Below are 23,577 nucleotides of genomic sequence, written 5' to 3' on the forward strand. Positions count from 1 at the left end.
TCCTCTGTCGTCCCCTTCTCAGGGGTCTTTTCTCAGGGTCTTTTCCAGGGAGTCTTCTCTTCTCATGAGGTAGCCAAAGTATTGGAGCCCCAGCTTCAGGATCTGTCCTTCCAGTGAGCACTCAGGGCTGATTTCCTTCAGAATGGATTGGTTTGGTCTTCTTGCAGTCCATGGGACTCTCAAGAGTCTCCTCCAGCACCATAATTCAAAAGCATCAATTCTTCGGCGATCAGCCTTCTTTATGGTCCAGCTCTCACTTCCATCCATCACTACTGGGAAAACCATAGCTTTAACTATACAGACCTTTGTTGGCAAGGTGATGCCTCTGCTTTTTACCCATGGTATAGATCAATTACAAGACCTATTTTCTTGGCCTGGCTTTTTGTGCTTGGGGCTAGTTTGATAGGAGAACCAGGTATTAACATTTGCTTGATCTCTTTTATTAAATCATTTCACATCTTATTTCATGTGTGGTGTTTCATGGCTGTACCAACTGTAAGCTTCTCTCCATCTAACACATGTTCAGATCAGCCTTCCTCTGAGAAGCTCAGAGAGACATACATGAGCTCTCTTCTTCCATGACACGGCCCATATCACCCCATCAGTTTCCTGGTCAAGTTGGATGGCAAAGCCCAGATCTTACTGGTCCAAGTCCTTGAGCAAGGAAGTCCAGGCCACTGAGCTCATGCTGTTGGCTCCTGAAACTGGCCTGAGAATATTTTTGTAGCATTTGTTTACTGTGGTACCTCTGGTTGCAAATGGGGTCTGTTCTGGAGGCCCGTTCACAACATGAAAAGAGCACAACCTGAAGCACCGTATCTGTGCAGGTGCGTGGCGTGATATAGCACTTCTGTGCATGCGGCGAAACCCGGAAGTAACCCTTTCCAGTACTTCTGGGTCGCCAAGGGACGCAACCTGAAAAAACGTAACCTGAAGCAAACATAACATGAGGTATGACTATATTCTAATATTTAGAATTGTAAACGGCGTTGGATTCCTTGGTAAAAAGGTGACGTATTTATGAATTCACACGGCACCACATTAGCTTGATGAACCTGAACAGAAATGCCCACATTTTACAGCATTCTGGTCCTGTGTCCAGAAAGATGCTCTTGAGAAATTTACAAGCGTAACACGATGATCATAATAAGCATCCACGTTGAGCCTCAACATTAAGCCTCCATTTAGCTGTCATGGTTAATGGTAGTTGGTTAGTCCATTAAACAGCACAATCTTTTCCATAAAGGCATCTGAGCTTGTAGCCACCTTAGCCAGACAGGGCTTGTCAATGTGATGTTGTTGGACTACAACTCCCAGCAAGCATGGCCAAGGATGATGGGAACTGTAGTCCAACAACATCTGGCTGCCTATCCCTCCTCCAGGAGTTAATCCCATGAATGGATTGTTTCTCTTGTAAGGAAGTATTTCCTTTGTTTTTGCTTCTGAATTGACTTCCTGCCAGCTTTATTGGAAGGAAAGACTAGTCGATCTAGAAGTCAATCTTGCTTAAATGGATATCAATGGCACTCCCCCCTCCTTTTTCTTTCTGGAACTTTGTTCTCTGAGAAACACATCAAGCCTGATCTGCTGGGGTTTCAGGAAACCGGCGACGGCAATGTCCTCTGCTGGGCTTTAGAGAGGCATTGATCATTTGATTCCTTTGCTCTTCATTTGCTTTGAGTCTGTAATTGCGTTTGCTAGTAGGGGGCTGTTGCTTTCGCGTCGTTTTTACGATGCAAGCTTTTTGACGGGTCTCAAGAATGCAAAATGGAAAACAGGATGTACATTTTAAAAACATTTATTTTTTAAAAAAAGGTGAAGTAGTTCTGCATAAGTGTGCTGCTGTAGTAAATTAAGCGAGTCAATCAATCTCTAATGCGATAAATGACCTTGAGTTCACATTGACTCTGCTTCAACCGCTGTCTTGCCTTATGTGAGTAATCTAGGCAGTCTGGCTGTTCCTCCAATGTACTCTCTTGCTGTTTAAAGGTGATTTCTTTGTTAGCTCTGGTTAGTTGTCCTTTAGCCTACCATCCAGTGCTATGGACAGTGCAATGTTTTAAAGAGAAAACATGTGGGTATATTATTATTATTATTATTATTATTATTATTATTATTATTATTATTATTATTAAATAGCCACGCGCAAGGTGGGCATCTGGAAGGGGGGAGACCTTAACCTTTCTCTCTTTTTTTAAAGAAAATCTTTATTAATTTTCACATTGACAAATAAACATAACATATAATACAAAAGACGATACAAATGAATAAAAACAATAAAGTAAGAAAAGTTAGAAAAACAAACATCAACAAATACAACATATTACCCTTACATTACAAATGAAAATATGTAACTTCCAATAATTCTCATTATACTACTTATGTTATCTGTATTCCTGGCACAGATTCATATTATTTTATTTTGTATATAGATATATAATTCACTATTACAATTTGAATAATTCTTGGTTAACCTTTCTCGTGTTGTTGAAAAAAAGGGGTGCCAGAGGCACAGCCCCCTAATTACAACCACATCCTTCCCAACCGGAATTAGAAGCCAAAATAAGTTTTAAGGGCTGGGCTTGCTAGAAAGACTATTCTGCTTAAAATGTCTGTTTGGCAATGATAGGTTGGGGTTGGGGGCGGATTCATGACAGACGACCACATCTTCGTGGACTTAATGGAGACTCCAAATTCTGCTTCTATTATCGCAGCAATAGAGTCTGCAGTTTTCCAAAAAAAAAAGGTTGGGGGAAGGAAGAGAAATAAGGCACTTAAAATATTCTTTTGAGATTTATGTTCCCATTAGAAAGCTGGCAGAATAAAGTGAGAGAAACATGTAAGGTCATAACCAAAGAGAACCCCAGCTACTGCTAAGGTGTTTGGGAGCAAATTGTTTGATTAATAACCAGGTCCTTGCCATAAAACCATTGAGTGGAGCTGTTTCCCGCCATCGCTTGTGGCTTGGCCCACTTGCCCGAGTCATCTAGGTGCTGAAGCATGGTCAAAAGCAAGCAGGAATGGGAGTCACTGAAGTTGCTGGGGGCTTTCCATGACAAGTGGGGGGTGCAAATGTACCGTGACGGAAGCCAGAGCTCACGGAAATGCCGTTTACCTTCCTGCCACAGTGGTACCTTTTAATCTACTTGCACTGGTGTGCTTTCGAACTGATAGGTTGGCAGGAGCTGGGACCAAGCAACAGGAGCTCACTCCATGCGGGATTGTACCCGCATGGGGAGTAGTACCGTATTTTTCGCTCTATAGGACGCACTTTTCCCCATCCAAAAATTAAGGGGAAATGTGTGTGCGTCCTATGGAGCGAATGCAGGCTCCATGGCTTCAGCAATAGCAACGGGAAGCCTCTGAAGCGCGGTGGGAGCGCTCCCTCCACGCTCTGGAGGCTTCGCGTTGCTTTCACTGAAGCCTGGAGAGCGAGAGGGGTTGGTGTGCACTGACCCCTCTTGCTCTCCAGGCTTCAGGGATAGCCACCTGAAGCCTTTGGAGTGCAGCGGGAACTCGCGCTGCGCTCCGAAGGCTTCGGGTTCCTTTTGCTGAAGGCGGGAGAGCAAGACTCTCCTGGCTTCAGCAGAGACGGAGAGCTGCGCAGCGCCCCTTCAGCGAAGCGGGAGGAGAAATGGAAGGGGCTCCGTTTCTCCTGCCACTTCGCTGAAGGGGCGCTGAGCAGAGAGGGGGAGAATTTTTTTTCTTGTTCTCCCCCTCTAAAACAAGGTGCATCCTATGGTCGGGTGCATCCTGTAGAGCGAAAAATACAGTAGATGGTTGATGGAGGGACTGTGGGTGTGAGGCAGAGAAATGTCGGTCTCCCAAGGTGAGAGGCTGTAAAGAGAATGGAAAGATCTCAGATGAGAGCTGGGAGGGTCTGCTACCTTCTGTAGGTGGTAAGATCTAGGAGCTACCTTTAAGAGAAGGCTCTGTATTTTATTTGTGCTTTTTGTAGCTGTTTTTTATTCACATTGGTTACCCATATCTGATTGTATTGTGAAAACCAGGGGTCAGCAAACTTTTTCAGCAGGGGGCCGGTCCACTGTCCCTCAGACCTTGTGGGGGGCCGGACTATATTTTGAAGAAAAAAATGAACGAATTCCTATGCCCCACAAATAACCCAGAGATGCATTTTAAATAAAAGCACACATTCTACTCATGTAAAAACACCAGGCAAGCCCCACAAATAACCCAGAAATGCATTTTAAATTAAAGGGCACATTCTACTCATGTAAAAACACGCTGATTCCCGGACCGTCCACGGGCCGGATTTAGAAGGCGATTGGGCCGGATCTGGCCCCCGGGCCTTAGTTTGCGTACCCATGGTGAAAACCTTTAAAAAGCCTCCTCTCCTTACCCCTCGCTCCAACTTCTGAGATTTTACGGGGCATTACCCACACAGTTTTGACACTGCTTTCTCGGACTTAAAGGCTGGAAACTCCATTTTTAAAAAACGGGAAATTCTCACAGTTCCTCAGGAAGCTGAATCCTGCCTGACAATTCTGGACTTTTGCAGTGTTTCTCCAGCACTGCAGCCTAAGCCCAGACCCTGGGATACAGCCACACCATCACATGCCCAATGGCATCATAGCACAACAGTAGCTCCCTTTTGCATCAGAGGGTTTTCATGTGACATGTCAGGAAAGATCGACTAGATGGACTGCAGACTTTGACTTTATTGCAACCACCACCACCTCCTCCTCCTCCTTTCAGTGCCCAAATTAGGCTGAATGGATTCATCCAGACACTGGGGTTCAAGTTTCATTGCCATAGAAAAGGCTTTTTTCTAGGAGTTTGTGGAACAAACCACCTAGTGAGCTGTCTCTCTCTCTCTCTCTCTTTAAAATTGCAGCTTCAAATTTTAAGTGCAATTGTAAAAATAAATAAATAAACAGAGAGGAAGCAACCGCAGTCTTTGCCGTGAAGTAAATGGAGGAGAGGGTGGAATGGGATACACTTTTGTTGAGAGTGGGGTAGGGAAAATGTATGTGAAAACCAGCCAAATGCATTCTGGGATCTGCATTTAACCAGGCCACAGGTTCTTCTCAGATGCAAAACAGCTTTGGTGGGTCTTGAGGAACGCCATAGAATTACTTAGCATGGCATCTTGAGAAATGGATCTGTTCTCTCCTGAACCAAAGCTTAGCCTGCCTCGAAGCGTTGTTGTGGTGATGGTGTGAGGAGTGTGGAGGACCATGTACGGCACCTCGAGAGAAAAGTAGGATTTAAATGCAGTAAATAAACCAAATAATCAAAGGGCTACATCTTGATTTTTTTTTTTTTATCAGTATGGATCCTTAAAGCCTGCTGTCAGGAAATTGCCATCGGAAGAACAGGTGGCAGAAGGGCTCCAGGAGAATAGGAGAGACTCTGCAGCAGAAGAGGGAACCAGTAGGGGGGGAGCAGGAGCTCCAAGGGGAAGGGAATCGGAGGAGAGGCTCTGGGACACTTCCAGTGAGAACAGCGAAGAGGTATCAAGGCCCCCTTTAGGAGCCCCCACCCCTCGCCGGAAACTGTCACGCAGGGAATCCAGGAGACGTGTTTCCGTTAAGCAGCTTTTATGCTGGAAGCGTTTCCGCAGGCGCCCACTGTCGGATTCTACCAGCGACTGACGGAGCCATGTCAAAGGGCTCCGCTCAAGGCAGAGCTTTGCTACGCTGAGCAAACTCTGAGGGACCAACCCTTTTACGCACAAGTAGCTCATTGTCCCATCACACCTGCCCTTTCAGATTTCATTTTTGATGCCATTTTGGAGTAATAATGCATTTGTTTAATTATTATTCAGTATATATCCTGCCCTTCCTCGCAGTCTTTTAGGCACCCTGGTCCCAAACTCTATAGGGCTTTGGATGCCAGAAGCATGAATGGCATGCGAAAAAATGTGGAAGAGATGCACATAAAAACACACAAATTCACACACTGATGCAAAAGTGAGACAAACTGGAGATTATAAAAATGAGAAAATGCAATTGCCAGATTTGTTCATAGATATACTGAAGTCTTGGGAGGAATGCAAACAATTTGTCAAATCTTAAGTTTTCTCTTCCTAGTTGAGAGTTTATACCATGGGGCTTGCTATAATCCCGAGTCTCTGAAAACCTCAGCAGTGATTATATTATGGATGTTGCGTTGAACAAATGTGCTTCTCAGTCTACAGATTGTAATTGGCACAAAACTGATTCTCCTCTGAAAGGCGATCCTGGGTGGGTGAGCTTTGTGCTAGAAGTAAAACAATGTTGAGTAAGTACAGAGCTGTTAGTTTAACATCAGTGATATATGACATGGGTTCACCAAAAGTACATTGCACCAGATAGACTTTTATTTTTAATATTTTAAGAGAGAGAGAGAGGAGGAGGCGGAGGAGGAGGAAACAAAGAAGAAATTATCTGATTTATTCTGGATGGGAAGTGTGGCTTGATCAAAATGTTTGATTACAGCAACACAGAATGAGCAGATTATTATTATTATTATTAATAATAATAATAATAATAATATACTGCCTTATACCCTCAGGTCTCAGGGCGGTTCACAGGATAAAATCAGAATATAAAACTACAAAATACATATATAAAAACAACAGCAACCACCCAATAACACACACCCCAAACACATTTTAAAATGGTATAAGGTGTCAATCAAATCAAATAATGAAATAGATAGTCAAAGATAGAGGTAATACATACTGGACTAAGAGTGAGTTGAAGGAAAGAAGATTGGAGGATACGCCAAGGAGCGAAGTTTTGAGTCAGCAGAGCTTGGTTCTTCCCTGCATTTGGTTGATCCTGCAAGTTATGCATGTGTAGGAGCTGAGTCTTTAGAAGCATCTGTATTGTCAGAATTGCCAGCCACAGGGACAGCTTTAACGTCTGGGAAAGGATAGCAAGAATTTCCTTTCAAAAACGTCAACTGGACAAATGGGTCTGATCTTAGCACCTAAGGGCTTCTTCACCCAACACAATACATTAACATGTCTCTGAAAGCCTCTTCCTCTGGGTCTCAGAACGGCCTTGTGCTTATTTCCTTGGAAACTGGGTGTAATGGTTCTAGGGGTTGCTCGTGCGTAAGCCGGTGCAAACACCTGGCTGGGTTGCCTGGGTGAACCTTTTCTGTCCGGACAGCCTCTCGCCCGTGGCTGTCTCAATCGCTGGCAGAATCCGTCAGTGGGCGTTTCTTAAACTTCTTCCAGCAAAGAAGCTCTTTGACGCCTAGTCTCCTCCTACTCTCCCTGCGTGGAAGCCTTCTGCGCAAGGAGGGCGTAGGCAGTGGAGGACCCGTGCTCTCCCCGCTGGTCCCTGGCGAGGAGTCATGGGACCGCCTTGCCGCTTCCCCCATCTGCCCCCCTTCTCCACTGGTGCTACGCTGATTCTCCTCGTCCTTGGAGATCCTGCCACCTTCTGTTTTGTGGACATGGCCAAGCCAGCGAAGACGTCTCTGAGGCAGGAGTGCGAACCTGCTGGGAATGTTTGAGACTCATGGCAGGCAACTTGCTGAAAATGAGGATTTCCTGAGTCATCACTCAGATCTCTTAACCACAACATTGCACCAGCTTGATCTCCTTTCTAGCAAACCCCTACCTTGGCAGGATAAGCATATTGATTTTCTGTGTACGTGTGTTGTTTTTATCTAGCGGTACTCACAGAGCTGAACACAGAAGCCTCAACAGGAGCACATGAGACATGTACTCAAAACATTGCAATTCATTTAGTCACTAAGGTGAAAGGCAGGTTCATTTATCCTGAATTCTCGTCCCATTAAAGGAGGGCAGCTGGCAAAACCCAACACTATCAGGGCTGCTGAGTTGCAGGTGGAACCTGAGCCCCAGGCAAAGGAAATCTATTTTTGCAGGTCTCTGAGGATTACACGGGAGAGTAACATTTTCTTCCTTTTCCCTGCTTCTCACCCTGCTCAAGAATGAGAACTGTGAAAAGCAGGGAGCATTTTCGTCTCCTCGCTTGTTCACATGGTGATACAGTGTCTGGAATCCTTCAGGACAAAGGCCTTGACGCAAAATCCAAGCCTGTTATATAGATTGGGGACATGCCAGACATGCCGGGGGTGCGTTTGGGACGTGAGGCTGAAATCAGTGTGTAGGTAAAAGGTAAAGGTAAAGGACCCCTGGACGGTTAAGTCCAGTCAAAGGCGACTGTGAGGTTGTGGGGCTCATCTCGCTTTCAGGCCGAGGGAGCCAGTGTTTGTACACAGTCAGTTTTCTGGGTCATGTGGCCAGCATGACTAAACTGCTACTGCCGCACGGAACACGGGGACGCTTCTGGCGAACCAGAGCAGTGCATGGAAACACTGTTTACCTTCCCGCCACAGCGGTACCTTTTTATCTACTTGCACTGGTGTGCTTCCGAACTGCTAGGTTGGCAGGAGCTGGGACAGAGCAATGGGAGCCCACCCCGTTGTGGGGATTCGAACCACCGACCTTCTGATCGGCAAGCCCAAGAGGCTCAGTGGTTTAGACCACAGCACCATCCATGTCCCTAGACTAAAGGACACGATCCACTTTAGGAAGCACTGTGCCTCCAAATATTGGTTGCTGGAAATCACGAACGGGGAGAGGATCTGCTACACTCAGATCCTGCCTGCAGACTTCTGGTTGGCCACTGTCGCCACATTCCCACTATATGTTGAAAGCTGTATCGTTCCACTTTAAACAATGACAGCTTCCCCCAAAGGATTGTGGGAGTGCTCATTTGTTAAGGCTGCTGAGATGTCAAGGACTGGCTAGACGAGGAGGAATGGTGGGAGGCTATAGCCATGGAAACACCCAGGGAAGCATCAGAGCGGGAAGGTTCCGAGCCAGGAGACTGGCGATGGGATACAGGTCAGAGGAAGAAGTGTGGGGCAGGTGGGTTGGAGGCTGAGCAAGCAGCAGGTTTGAATGAGAGTGAGGCAGCTGAGGAGGAGACTGAGGCTGCCACAGATCTTCAGCCCCTGCCAGTTCCACTCTTCTCCTCTCCCTTTCTCCCTGTCTCCCAAAATGAGGAGGGCATTACATGTAGCAGAACAAAAGGCACAGAGACCCCCTCCTTGAAGGGGTTTGCAACTGTTGGGAAGGCAGCCGGCTGGGGAGGAGCCTTAGGATGAAGTGAGAGGCTCAGATCCTCAGCATGGCCTCGGTCCAGTATACCTGAAGGAGCGTCTCCACCCCCATCGTTCTACCCGGGCACTGAGCTCCAGCGCCGAGGGCCTTCTGGTGGTTCCCTCCCTGCGAGAAGCCAAGTTACAGGGAATCAGGCAGAGGGCCTTCTTGGTAGTGGCGCCCGCCCTGTGGAACGCCCTCCCACCAGATGTCAAGGAAATAAACAACTATCTGGCTTTTAGAAGACATCTGAAGGCAACCCTGTTTAGGGAAGCTTTTAATGTTTAACAGACTACTGTATTTTAATACTTTGTTGGAAGCCGCCCAGAGTGGCTGGGGAAACTAAGCCAGATGGGCGGGGTATAAATAATAAATTTTATTTTATTTTATTTTATTTTATTTTATTTTATTATTTTATTTTATTTTATTTTATTTTATTTTATTTTATTTTATTTTATTTTATTTTATTTTATTTTATTTTATTTTATTTTATTTTATTTTATTTATTATTGGCAACTGCTTCATCAGGCTAGTCCTACACATTGAGTTCTTTGTTGGTTGTTATTTTGTCTCTTTGAATAAAGAGTCAACCTACTGCTCATCTCGGAGTCTCTGTGCTGAACCAGCCCTGACATGAGAGTTTGTTAGGCGGCTCCTTGCGGAGCTACTGTTCCCAGAGTCCCCTGGAAAGAGGGATTGACGGTTAAACCACTTTTGGGAGATGCTCCCTAACTAAACGGCTTGGGAATTTCGGCATGGTCCCTTGGGGCAAAGCAGCTCCTTTGGTTCGGTTACTTTTCCCCCCATTATTAGTGGCTGTCAGTTACACCCTGTTGGCAGAAACTAAACAAAGCCTTATCTTGGGTGTAATAAAGTTCTCAATCATTGGGGGATTATTGTCCCAGAACATTCTGGTGAATTAAAGATGGCAAGTGGGAGGAACACTGGTGAGTTTCACACACACACCTATCCTAAAAACGTGCCACACCTCCTAAATAGGGTGACCCCGTGTCCTGCTGCCAGTGAGCTACTGGGCCCAGCTCAAAGTGTTAGTACTAGAGTACAGATCCCTAAATTGCTTGGGACTTAAGTACCGTATTTTTTGCTCTATAAGATGCACCAGACCACAAGATGCACCTAGTTTTTGGAGGAGGAAAACAAGAAAAAAATATTCTGAATCTCAGAAGCCAGAACAGCAAGAGGGATCGCTGTGCAGTAAAAGCAGCAATCCCTCTTGCTGCTCTGGCTTCTGGGATAGCTGCGCAGCCTGCATTCGCTCCGTAAGACGCACACACATTTCCCCTTACTTTTTAGGAGGGAAAAAGTGAGTCTTATAGAGCAAAAAATACGGTACCTAAAAAGTATGTTTGTGTAGTTGGCATCCATCTATTTGGGGAGACAATGGAGGCGTGTGCCTTTGGGGGTGAAGTTGAACCGTTGGGGAGTTACAGCTCCTGCTGTGGCTGTAGAGGCTGACATGCAAGAGACATGTTTTGTTGCAGCTGAGGCAAATGAAGGCGTCTGGTTGTGCTGCTGTGGATGCACCATGGATTTTCTTCTCTCTGTGCTCCTTCCGGTGGTCATTCCTCCTCTGGTCAATGCAGTGGAAACACGACTTGACAGCCTGTCTCCAGGCACTGCAGTCATCTGCAATGTATTCCCACATGACAGGGTTAATGTCGCCAGCCTTCATGTCATGTTTGCAGACATCTCTATAACACAGAGTTGATCTGCCAACAGGCCTAGTGCCTGAAGCCAGCTCCCCATAGAGCGTGTCTTTGGGGAGCCTGCCATCTTTTATTATATATTATTATTAATAATAATTTATTATTTATACCCCGCCCATCTGGCTGGGTTTCCCCAGCCACTCTGGGCGGCTCCCAACAGAATATTAAACAGAATAAAACATCAACCATTGAAAACTTCCCTAAACAGGTCTTTTAAAAGTCAGGTAGTTGTTTATTTCCTTGACATCTGATGGGGCGTTCCACAGGGAGGGCACCACCACCAAGAAGGCCCTCTGCCTGGTTCCCTGTAACCTCACTTCTTGCAGGGAGGGAACCGCCAGAAAGCCCTCGGAGCTGGACCTCAGCATCCAGGCAGAACAATGGAGGTGGAGGTGCTCCTTCAGGTATACAGACCCGAGGCCATTTAGGGCTTTAAAGGTCAGCACCAAAACTTTGAATTGTGCTCAGAAACGTACTGGGAGCCAATGTAGATCTTTCAGGACCAGTGTAATATGGTCTCGGCAGCCGCTCCCAGTCACCAGTCTAGCTATATACATGTTCGTACTAAAAGTTCTGTGAACTAAGAGAGTGCCTTCCCCAATATTTCACACCCCACAATTGGCAGGTGAGGCCTTTTTGTTGGTGCTACTTGGTTGGCTGCCTAAATGCTGTTGACCCATGATGGGACCTTTTCAGTGGTGGCTCTCCATTTGCAGAACAAGGTGTGCCCCTCATTGTTGAATTTTTGGAGGAATCTCAATACATTCTTTCTTACCCAGGCATTTGAGGGCTGGAAAATACTTTTGCTGGCCACTGTTTGAGAGAATATTTTGAAACTGGTTTTAGAATGCTTTTTAAATGTTGTTGTTGTTGTTTGCTGTCCTGCGCATCTTTGTGAGGAAGTGGGGGATATAGATTGATTGAATGGATAGATAGATAGATAGATAGATAGATGATAGATAGATAGACCTCCCATCTTACACTTGTGCATTTAGTTCTCCTTCATGCTCATCATTAAAAAAAAAAATTCATTTGCTTCCTATCAGTCAAACTGTCCAATTTATCCTTTTGAGCGTTCAGCCTACCCCACAAAGTGTCCTCGTATAAACACAGACTCTGGCTCTGACATTGGCCCAGGTTGCCAAGAGTCTTGTTGACAGACAGGAAGACTCACCCAGCTGCGGGTTCGAAATGAGGGACCTTGGGCCGGAGAAGGGGCGTTCATCCTGTCCTGTTTTTGACAAAGCTCAGCAAATACTGTGGTCAGCTGGCAGCTGAGGTTAAGGCTGCTCTCACAGAGAATCCTCAGGGAAACTTTGCTAGTTTTGTCAAAAGGGTGTTTTTTATTTTATTTTTGAAGATTGCCAGGTGTTTCTCCTGAGCAGGAACCTCAAAATTCACCTCAGAATTTTCCCTTCAGGTAAAATTCGGCGGCAGCTCAAGCCCCAGGTCTAACAACAGTGGTCGCAGTGTGGAGAGTTTATTTACCATCCCGTTAACTCCGATGCTGCTTAGAGATAGATGAGATCCACTGGACAGTTCTCAACTAGCAACCTGTTACCTGAGAGCCCCAGGTAAGAATATGCAAAACTCCCCTCCCCCATTTTTTCAGGGTGGGGGTGCTTAATTTAAATTGAGCAGTAAATGTGCATAAAAAATGGACACTGGGCATGTTCAGCAGGGCTCCTGGAGAATGTGCACACCATCTACCCATGAAGAGGGAATTGTGCACATTTCCCAGTCAATGTGCATAATCTCCAAGAGAACTTGAAGAATATGCATTCTCCGGCCAATATGCATCACTTCCAACAGACTTTGGGGTAGGCTTGGGAGTTGTGGGTGGGCAGTGCGCCGGGTGTCACCCCCCTCAGTCAGGGCAGCCCACCCCCATCGCCCCCCTTCCTATGCCCCTGGTTACTCCTGAGCTAAGGAGATAAGTAGGCATACAACCTTTGGAAGTCACCTGAAGGCAGTCCTTTATAGGAAAGATTTTTTTAAAAATGTTTAATGTTTTATTATGCTTTTATATATGTTGGAAGCCGCCCAGAGTGCCTTGGGCAACATAGCCAGATGGGTGGGGTATAAATATCACCACCATCATCATGGAATAGGCTGTCCCTATTTTCATCGGAAAAGTGTTGCAGGGTGTGTGTGTGTGTGTGTGTGTGAAAAGCAGCCTTACTCTGCATCTCGCCCTGACCTAGCCACTGTGATCCACGCGATGGTCACCTCCATACTTGATTATTATAACTCACTCTACGTGGGGCTGCCCTTGAGACTGACCCAGAAACTCCAGCGGGTGCAGAATGCTGCAGAGAGACTCCTTACAGGGTCCTCGCCATGGGATCACATTCACCCGGTGCTATACCAGCTGCACTGGCTCCCGGTGGAGTACAGGATCAGGTTTAAGGTGCTGGTTTTGACCTTTAAAGCCCTATATAGCCCAGGACCCACGTACCTATGGGGCTGGCTCTCCTGGTATGTCCCATGGAGGACCTTACGGTCTTCAAATAAAAGCATTTTGGAGGTCCCTGGCCACAGGGAGGTTAGGCTGGCCTCAACCAGAGCCAGGGCTTTTTCGGCTGTGGCCCCGATCTGGTGGAACGCTCTGTCACAAGAGACCAAGGCCCTGCGGGACTTGACATCTTTCTGCAGGGCCTGCAAGACAGAGCTATTCCGCCTGGCCTTTGGTTTGGACTCAGTCTGACCTCCTCCTTTGGTAATCCTCACAGAACTCTAGCCCAGTGGTTGCCATTAATTGGATTCTGAATTGCTTTTAGAATGCTGTGTTACTTTTATTGTTGTTAGCCGCTCTGAGCCCGGTTTTGGTTGGGGAGGGTGGGATGTAAATAAAATATTATTATTATTACTATTATCCATGAATGTAGTCTTTGGAGAGGGGAAAGCATAGGGTTGAATGCAAATTTCACCCAGATCCATCAATCGGATCAGAAGGCGTCAAAACTGAAGAGGCTACTTTGGTGATATTGAGGGGCTGGGGGACTAAGGAGCTCTGTTGTCGTAGTTACTAAAGAAAATGAGAAAATAAAGGAGCAACCCGCCCCAAATGATATGCTTTCTGCTGCCCCAAACCTTTCAAAAAAAAATTGTGTGCAATCTCCCTTTCCACACTCCCACCCCCCACACCAGTTTATGGGGCCTTCTTTTACTCCTCCCCACCTTACAGTAATTCTCCTCAGGGAACTTTAATTCAGAATGGAGCAGAGGGAATTGGAAGCAATAAAATCTGGAACTAGCAACAGGGCTGGGCAATGGGATGAAGAGCAGAGGAAGCCAAAAGCTGGACTTGAGGAGGAGTATGTGGGGGAGAGAGAGAGAGAGAAAGAGAAGGGGAAATTGTGGGCTGGACCTCTGGAAAATTTTCTTGCATGGTAAGGTCAATAAAACTTCCCTTCCAAGGAAGTGGTGTGTGTTCCCTGCAGCTGGAGTGGTTCAGGCGCATCCTTGGAAAAACACGGTGCGGGGAGGAGGGCAATGTTTGAATTTTCAGGGAACAATCCTGTCTTGGCAGGGGACGCGCTGGATGTGCTAACAGGTCCCTTCCTTATTATATATGTGTGTGTGTGTTTATCATTAAATATCTACAATTAAGAAACCCTCTTTCACACTCTTGCCTGGAGACTCTGTCCAGGGCTTGTCTGTGCCTGCTTTTAATCCAACCGTAAACCTGCTCAGACGCTCCATGGCTTCCTCGCTTGCATTGTTTCCTGTGCCCCACACCCAGCCCTGATAGAAAGATAACTCCCCTTACACACACACACACAACACACACACACACACACAGGTCCCACCCTCCTCTCGGTGACTCAGTCCTTCAGCCTGAGAGCTGCAGCCGTGTGGGCACATATGTTTCTGATTTAATGTGCCAACACGCCAACCTCAGCTTCCCCTTCGTTCCTCCCTGAGGGCTCTGCGTTGTGATTTCTCCCCGCCCCCTCCGTTTGTATATATATAATTTGCTTTTGAAAAACATGCCTACGGCCCTTCCCCATCTTCTGTCTCCTCACCTTCTCCCCCCCCCCATTCCACTCGTCTCCCTTTCTGTGTTTTTTTCTTTTCTTTTCCTGTGGCGAGTGGCCTATTTTAGGGTTTTCTTGACAAATCCTGACAGCTTCTAAGGACAGGACGCTGTCCAGGTTCGTCCGGCCTGAGGCACTCTCTGGGCAGCTTTGAGCCAAACCAGTTTTCTGTGGGTAAGCCCGTCTCATATTCTGCAGAGTTTTCAGTCAGGAAGGAAACCCACCCATTGAGTCTGCTGTCAAACAGGGTTTTATATATATATATATATATCCTCTTTGGGGACAGGGCAAGAGAGAATTGGCCTGACAGAATGAAATAAAGATCTGCTTCGTTGAAGCACCTTTCCCAGGAGACAAGTTTAAAGCAGCCTTTTCTGACCTGATGCCCTTCAGATGTCCTGAATGCCTTGCAGACTGCAACTCACAGAAGCCCCAGCCAGTTTGGCCAGTGGTCAGGGATGATGGGAGTTGTGGTCCAAAACAACTGAAGCCTGGGCTAAGAATTTAGTGCCTTTTCATGTTTTAGGTCCTGTTTCCACTTACCTGGACTCAGTGAGACTTATATCTGAGTACATATGTACAGTCATACCTTGGGTTGAAGTAGCTTCGGGATGAGTATTTTCGGGTTGCGCGCTGCGGCGACCTGGAAGTAACGGAGCATGTTACTTCTGGGTTTCGACGCTCGCACATGCGCAGACGGTCAAAATGACGTCACGTGCATGCACGGAAGCGGCGAATCGCGATCCATGCACGCACAGACGTGGGTTGCGTTTGCTTCTAGATGCGTACGGGGCTCCGGAATGGATCCCGTTCATATCCAGAGGTACCACTGTATATGATTGGGGAGAAACTTGGTTCAATTCATGCATAAATGGAAAATACAGCCATCCTTTGAAATTTGCGCTGCTCCGAATTTTGCTGAATTTTCACAAGGACTTTTTTAAAAAAACAAAACCAAAAAGATAGCAAATTGATGTGTAAATGCAGAGAACCAAACTTAAGATTGGAAAGAAATGAGAAACTGAAAGAAACCCAGGGCTGGATTAACCATTAAGCAAAATAGGCACATGCTTAGGGCATCAAGGAAAGGGGAGACACCACAGAAATTTCCCATTGCCCGATTTTTAACGTGAACAGTCACAAATTGTGCAGCTGAACATTCATTTTCTCAGCTAAAGTATATTAAAAATCCCAACAGAACAACTATGCAACAAGGCAGGCTGTGTGCCTCATCTCTAGTAAATATGGAAGCAGATTTGTTTTGAGGACCTGATCAAAGACTTTGCAATTAGAAAAAGTAAGAGAATTCCCCCCCCCCTAGATATAAACAAAGTGGAAGTATAAACAAATAAACATTGTTTTCCATCTTCCTGTAGGTTTTGTTTCATTTCAAAAAATAAAATTTTATTTTAAGGTTGTTTATATAGTGGTACCTCAGGTTAAGAACTTAATTCGTTGTGGAGGTCCGTTCTTAACCTGAAACTGTTCTTAACCTCAGGTACCACTTTAGCAAATGGGGCCTCCCGCTGTCGCCGCGCCGCCACCGTGCGATTTCTGTTCTCATCCTGAAGCAAAGTTCTTAACCCGAGGTACTATTTCTGGGTTAGCAGAGTCTGTAACCTGAAGCATCTGTAACCTGAAGCGTCTGTAACCCGAGGTACCACTGTATTTTGAATTAGATATATATGGGGGCACCAAAATCCTTTAAGTAATTGGGGCCTCTAAATGTCTTAATCTGGCCCTTCAGAAACCAAAATTGGTGGATTCATCCGTCTCTGATCTACGCATATAAAATAGGAAGAGGTACTCTCGTTGTTGTCTACAGCTGCCCACTGAGCGTACAATCAGCAGCAAACCTGAGTTTGCAATGTGTGGAACAGACCTCTGTGTTCTCACCTTCGGTGGTGAAATGCCCTCCCCTCCTTGCACCATGCCAGTCAGGCAGAGCCGCCAGCTTGGGAAGGGCAGCCTCAAAGTCTGAGGGCCATGGAGCCTGATGCCAAGAGAGCCTGAAATCCCAGCTGCGCTCTGTGTTTGCCAAATGAGAAAACGCTGGGCGCTCTGCCATGCTAGAGAGAGCCGCAGCCTGATCCCTGGAAGTTAGCAGCCAGGAAGGTGGAAGCTGGCAACCAGCCTCCCACGCACCGAGTTCTGTCCATAGAGGCTGGAAATTCTGCCGCGGACGTGTTTCCAGGTGAAATCCGAGGAAGGAAGAAAGACATCAGTGGAAAAACCTGGCCCTCAAGGCCTCCAGGATGCCAAGGGCCTTTGGAGACAAGAAGCGCGAGCCTTTAGAAAAGAAGATCTCCGGGCTCGCAGGGGAATGTTGCTATTCAAACTGGGTAGAACGCGAGATAATTTAATCCCAAAATATATGACGAGGGCAGCATATGCCCTGAAAGTAAGTTATTACATGAGCACTGTTCCACAGCATTTGATATTTTCATTTACATACAGTGGTACCTCGGGTTACAGACACTTCAGGTTACATACGCTTCAGGTTACAGACTCCGCTAACCCAGAAATAGTACCTCGGATTAAGAACTTTGCTTCAGGATGAGAACAGAAATTGTGCTCCGGCGGTGCAGCAGCAGCGGGAGGCCCCATTAGCTAAAGTGGTGCTTCAGGTTAAGAACAGACCTCCGGAACGAATTAAGTACTTAACCTGAGATACCACTGTACATTCATTCAAAATAAGGTGGGTTTATGAAGCAATTCTATATCCTCCCACCACACTCACGAAGAATTCTATGAAGCAGCAATCTATATCCGGAATCACTGTTCAGTGTTGGACATCATATTTGCTGAATACACAAAGCTTCTCTTTCATCGTACAAAGTCTGGTACCTCGCTTCATTTAACAATTTTCAGAGACTTTGAGACTAAAGATTTCATTTTGGACTTGTTATGGTTTGAAGGAATTCTGTAAAAGATTGTTTATTGGATATGTACATGGTCATCGTGTTGCCTAGACGTTGCTGGTGTTCTCTTTGCAACACAGGGGTTTGTTTGGTTACTGAAAGTAAGTGGGACAAACACACCTCCTTTTGCACACACATGCCGAAACCACTACCGCCTGGTGCACAAGAGTGAATAAAGATGCGAGGTCCATTTGCTCACCCCTTGGCTGTTGTTCTAAAGCCATTGCACCAACCTGCCAGGACAGGGGCTGCCTGTCCCATTTCATGAATAAATTTTGTCTGTCTTTGGAGGACTCAACCAATACTTATGTGAGTCTGCCTGCCTGTGAGCCTGCTTCTGTTCCACTATGATGTCTGCTCGGCTTGAACAGCTTGCAAAGAAAGAAATTGGACTGTTGCAAAGACATTCTAACACTCTGGGACTCTTGCCTTTGAAGGCTATGGACCATATAATGTCCACCCCCCATTATCTGGGGAAATGAGGAGCTGAAATGATATGATGTGTGATTTGGTTGTCAGGAGCTCAGCCTACACTCGAGTAGGACCCTAGCAGAGACACATGCCCGACCGGCATGTTCCTTCCCTCCTGGTTGATTGATCGTTTGGGAGCTTCAAAAGCTTTCTTCTGCCCAAACATCACAGCGACCGATGCCAATTGACACCGGCACACTTAGGGATCCTCAGAGTTTGTGCAACTTGCGTGTGACCGACCTCATCAACTCAGCATTTTGGCTAATCTACTTTATTTACATATAAACACACACGGAGCACCGCAACATGGCTCCCTCTCTCTCTAGCATCAGACAGCAAAGAGAGAAAAAAACAAAGGACTGCACGGAACACAGTAACACAAACTTCCTGTCTCCGTCACTTCCCACTCTGTGGAGTCAAAACATATACCGTCATATGACAGACAAAAATCCCATGACTGCAATCACGGAGCAGGAATTCTAACATTGGTGACATGCAAAATGCATGTATTGACTTGAAGTTAATAAAGAACAATGGAGGGCATAACCTAGGACGGAAATGACACACAAACTGCATTAGTTTAGTAAGATTAGTTAAGTAATAATAATAATAATAATAATAATAATAATAATAATAATAATAATGTTTATTTATACCCCGCCCTCCCCAGCCAAGGCCAGGCTCAGAGCGGCTTACAAGCAATAATAAAAACAAGTTAAATGATTACAACTTAAAAACAAAACACTAGGGTGTTGCTATTTATGGACCTTGAGGCTCTCCGGGGGGCATACGGGAGAGGCGGTCCCGTAGGTACGAGGGTCCTAGGCCGTGAAGGGCTTTAAAGGTCAAAAGCAGCACCTTAAATCTGATCCTGTACTCCACCGGGAGCCAGTGCATCTTGAAAAGCACTGGGTGAATATGCTCCCATGGCAGAGACCCCGTGAGGAGCCTCGCTGCAGCATTCTGCACCCACTGGAGTTTCTGGGACAGCTTCAAGGGCAGCCCCGCGTAGAGCGAATTACAGTAGTCAAGCCTGGAGATGACCGTTGCATGGATCACTGAGGCCAGGTCGGGGCGGGAAAGGTAAGGGAAAGGTAAGGGACCAAGTGCTTGATGCGGCGAAGGTGGAAAAATGTCGCTTTGGCTGGAAAGGGAGGCGTCAAGGATTACGCCCAAACTCCTAACGGAAGGCAATGGCACTAATTGGGCCCCCGCAAGAGAAGGGAGTTGGTCCCTCATCCCCATGCCATCCCGACCCAGCCATAGGACCTCTGTCTTCGAAGGATTTAGTTTCAATCAGCTCCCACGAAACCATCCAGCCACAGCTTCCAAGCTTTAGAACTGCTAGGTGGGCAGGAGCAGGGATCGAGCAACGGGAGCTCACCCTGTTGCGGGGATTCGAACCGCTGACCTGCTGATCGGCAAGTCCTAGGCTCTGTGGTTTAACCCACAGCTCCACCCTCTGCCCTGGGAGACTCTCCCATATTACAGAATTGTAGAGTTGGAAGAGACCCCGAAAATCGTTTATTCCAACCCCGTGCAATGCAGGAATCTCAGCTAAAGCATCAATGACAGATTGGCATCCAACCTCTGCTTAAAAACCTCCAAGGAAGGAGAGCCCAACACGTCTCGAGATGTCATACAGCGCTACAAATACTCATTTTGTTCTGCCTTGCCCCCCACCCCATGCAGCTCAGAGCTCCCTCTGCCAGTTTACATGGGAGGAAACTGAGGCAACAAATGAAAGTCAGATGACAAGCCATTAGCAAGTATGGAAGGCAAGGGCCTCAATTATCTATTAACCAACACAGAGCATGACACAAAGGCAGGAAGGAGCGATTTAAGCTCTAGCAGGAAATCTTTTCTTCAGGACGTCTTCTGTAGTTGGACGGATTAGCGTAATCTTGTGTATGGATCTTAATCCGCTCCTTACTGCCTTGCACAAATCAACATGGAAAAGGGAACCATCTTGTTGTTGCTGCTGCTGCTGCTGGGTTGGTGTTGTTTGAGAGGGCAAGAGAAAGGCAGAGGTTGGGAGATGGGAGCTTCACCCATGCCGTGGGCCTTGTTGCTGGTGTCTGGGAAGCAGTGAAATGTTCCTCATTACTTTTGTGTGGAATTGTGGTATGTGGGGGTACTTTTTGGGTGTGGGTGTGTGTTTCAACAGCAGATTTCACGTTGCCTCTTGCGTTAGTGAGCATGGTCACAGAATCATAGAGTCTGTATAAGAGATTCTGGGTTTTGTTTGTGTGTTGTTTGGTTACATTTTTATACAGTGGTACGTCGGGTTACAAACACCTTGGGTTACAAACACTTCAGGTTACCAACTCCGCTAACCCAGAAGTAGTATTAGTAGCACCAGGATGAGAACAGAAATCGCGCGGTGGCAGTGCGGCGGCAGCGGGAGGCCCCGTTAGCTAAAGTGGTACCTCAGGTTAAGAACGTTTTCAGGTTAAGAACGGACCTCTGGAACGAATTAAGTTCTTTACCTGAGGTAAGCCACCCAGAGTGGATGGGAAACCCTGCCAAATGGGCTTGATATCAATAATAAAATCATCATAAGAGATCATTTAGTTCAACTGCCTGCTGATGAAATAAATAGAGTACTATCTGCAGCCTTTTCAGGGGCGAACGAAGGCTAACCAACACCAAGGGTGGGGCAAACCGCGGACTGCGCATGCATTGCACCGCTATGTACAACGCATGCAAGGTGTCGCTATGTAGGCTGCATGTGCGGTGTCGCTACATACAGCGCATGTGTGCAACACCGTGCACACATTGTACGTAGTGGTTTGCTGCTGCCACCACCCGAGCACTGTACGGACGGTGGTAAGATCCTCCACTTTTGGCTGCGGCAGTGGCAGAGGGATCCCAAACTGTCCATATTTCGTTTGGGCGGTGCTGACGGCAAACCGCTATGTACAGCGCATGTGCAGCGTCACTACGTACAGCGCGTGTGTTGTACATAATGGTTTGCCGCCGGCGGCGCTTGAACGCCATACGGACAGTGGCGGGACCCTCTGCTCATGGCTGCAGCCACAAACGGAGGGTCCTCCACATGCAGATGTAGCGGCTCAGGGGGGGCAGGGCGAGCATCCCGTGGGGTGCCTTCTTGTCACCCCTCCAGGCATGGCACCCGGGGTGCAGCGCCCCCCCTTGTGACGCCACTGGCCCTTTTCTATGCAAGGCATGCAGTTCTGCAGCAGGATCAGGCCAAAGACCCATCTAGTCTATCGCCCTGCTTTCACAGGGGAATCTGAATGCCACCCCAGACTGCAACAATCCCGATAGGTGGGATATTGTGTTCTTTGTTTTGGTCTACGTGTATAGGATTCTACATGCACAGCCCGTATTTGAATGTTCAGACTGTGTGGAGCCATCAGAAGTGCGGTCACCCTGGGTGACCATGGAGGGCAGTGTCTCTCTTGTCCTCTGTGCTCTGTGGGTTCTCTTCTTGACCAGATTTCAAAAGCGATCAGTTCAGACCTCTGGCAAGAGTTGACCTGCTCCTCTTCCGGCATCCCAGGAAGAGACTAGAGCAGAAGTCAGCAAACTTTTTCAGCAGGGGGCCAGTCCACTGTCCCTCAGATCTTGTGAGGGGCCGGACTATATTTTGAAGGGAAAAAATGAACGAATTCTTATGCCCCACAATAAATAGATAGATATCTTTATTGTCATTGTCCCATGCAGAACAATGAAATTGAAAAACTACATAAAACTACTACAAAACTACTACAAAACTACATAAAACATTCAAAAACCCAGAGATGCATTTTAAATAAAAGCACACATTCTACTCATATAAAAACACCAGGCAGGCCCCACAAATAACCCAGAGATGCATTTTAAATAAAAGGACACATTCTACTCATGTAAAAACAGGCTGATTCGCGGATCATCTGCAGGCTGGATTTAGAAGGCGATTGGACCGGATCCGGCTGCTGGGCCTTAGGTTGCCTATCCATGGACTAGAGATAGAAGGGGTAGCAGAGAGAGAGAGAGAGAGAGAGAGAGAGAGAGAGAGAGAGAGAGAGAGAGAGAGAGAGGACCCCTGAGAGATTGCTCCAAAAGGAACGTGGGTCTTGAGTTAGGACCATGGTTGCCTCCACACACTCAGCATGGTTACAGTGGGGATGGGGAATATCGGCCAATCTTAGATGGTAAAGGAAAAAAAACCAAACAAAGCCAGCCTTTCACTTCCACTCAACAGACCCACAGTGCCGCAGAGATTGCTTCCTGAAATTTCTGCTTCCTAAGGCCTGGGAACCTGATGCCACATGGAGTGATTATCCTGGAACTGCACACTAGAAGGATTAAGGAGGCTGTAATATAAACCCTTATTTGTGTGGTCACTATTTAGGGCGGTGCTGAATATTCAAGTTGAAACTGGATCTCTCAGCAGAGTTGAATCCTCCCTCCGAAAAATACTTCGATTGTGTGAATGTTCACCTCCCCCACTCCCTTTTGAATAAAAGCGCTGTTTGGCATCATTTCACCCCCTGGCTCCTGCACCTTCCTGAACTAGTCACATGGGTGATTTCGATGGATGCAACGTGCATGGGTTGGGGAGCACATGTTGTAACAACCTCGCTGGAAGCTGAGCAGGTCTTGAGTTTGGTCACTTCCTGCATGAAGTTCCGGAGTTGCTGGGTCAGAGAGTGGCTCCCCCATGTGGTGAACCACTGAACAGCAGGTGGCACCTCCTTGTGAAATATCCTCAGGCCCTAAACTGGCTCTTCTCTCCTACTGAAGTTCCCATTTCAAGTCAGCAAATGCATCCTCTTTTTTGGTCTTCAAAATATGGCAACCCTAATCTATCTATCTATCATCTATCTATTTTTTTTAAAAAATATATATATTTATTTTTATTAATTTTTACATGAAATTTCTAAAAAGCATACAACATATTTTCTCATCTTATTCAGTGTTTTGGACTTCCATCAACCACATCTGAAGATTTTTCAGTCTTTTTCACTCGATCTGCATTTCATTAATTTCACTATTACTTTTAATAGTCCTTCGCTAAAAAGTCTCTTCATACTTTTCTCTGCAATATTTCATGTAGTCCTCCTTGCAAAACTTCTTGCAATCCTACTAGCGTAATCTGTTGATTACAATTGCTTTTCAAATAATTCACATATTTACTCCAGTCCTCTGAGAATCTCTGACCCCTCAGGTTTCGAATCCTTCCTGTCATCTTGTCTATTTCTGAATAGTCCATTAATTTCATCTGCCATTCCTCTTTTATCGGTAATTCTTCTTGTTTCCATTTCTGGGCCAATAGTACTCTTGCTGCCGTATCTGTTTGTCTATCTATCTCTATCTGT

General features: G+C 46.4%; 1 protein-coding gene across 4 annotated transcripts in view; it reads left to right on the top strand.

Moving 5' to 3' along the window:
- Positions 1-23,577, top strand: part of ZBTB7C (zinc finger and BTB domain containing 7C) — a 248,364-nt gene that overhangs the window by 189,916 nt on the left and 34,871 nt on the right. For 2 of the 4 annotated variants that reach the window (XM_081929754.1, XM_081929753.1), the window contains one exon: positions 12,239-12,392. The exons of the other annotated variants lie outside the window; for them this stretch is intronic. In XM_081929754.1, coding sequence (XP_081785880.1) covers positions 12,340-12,392 — 53 coding nt within the window. In that variant the 5' untranslated portion in view covers positions 12,239-12,339. The remainder of the gene's footprint in view (positions 1-12,238; positions 12,393-23,577) is intronic. 4 annotated transcript variants of the gene reach the window in all.

The sequence above is a fragment of the Podarcis melisellensis genome (genome assembly GCF_964234715.1).
Source record: "Podarcis melisellensis genome assembly, chromosome: 11".
NCBI lineage: Eukaryota > Metazoa > Chordata > Lepidosauria > Squamata > Lacertidae > Podarcis > Podarcis melisellensis.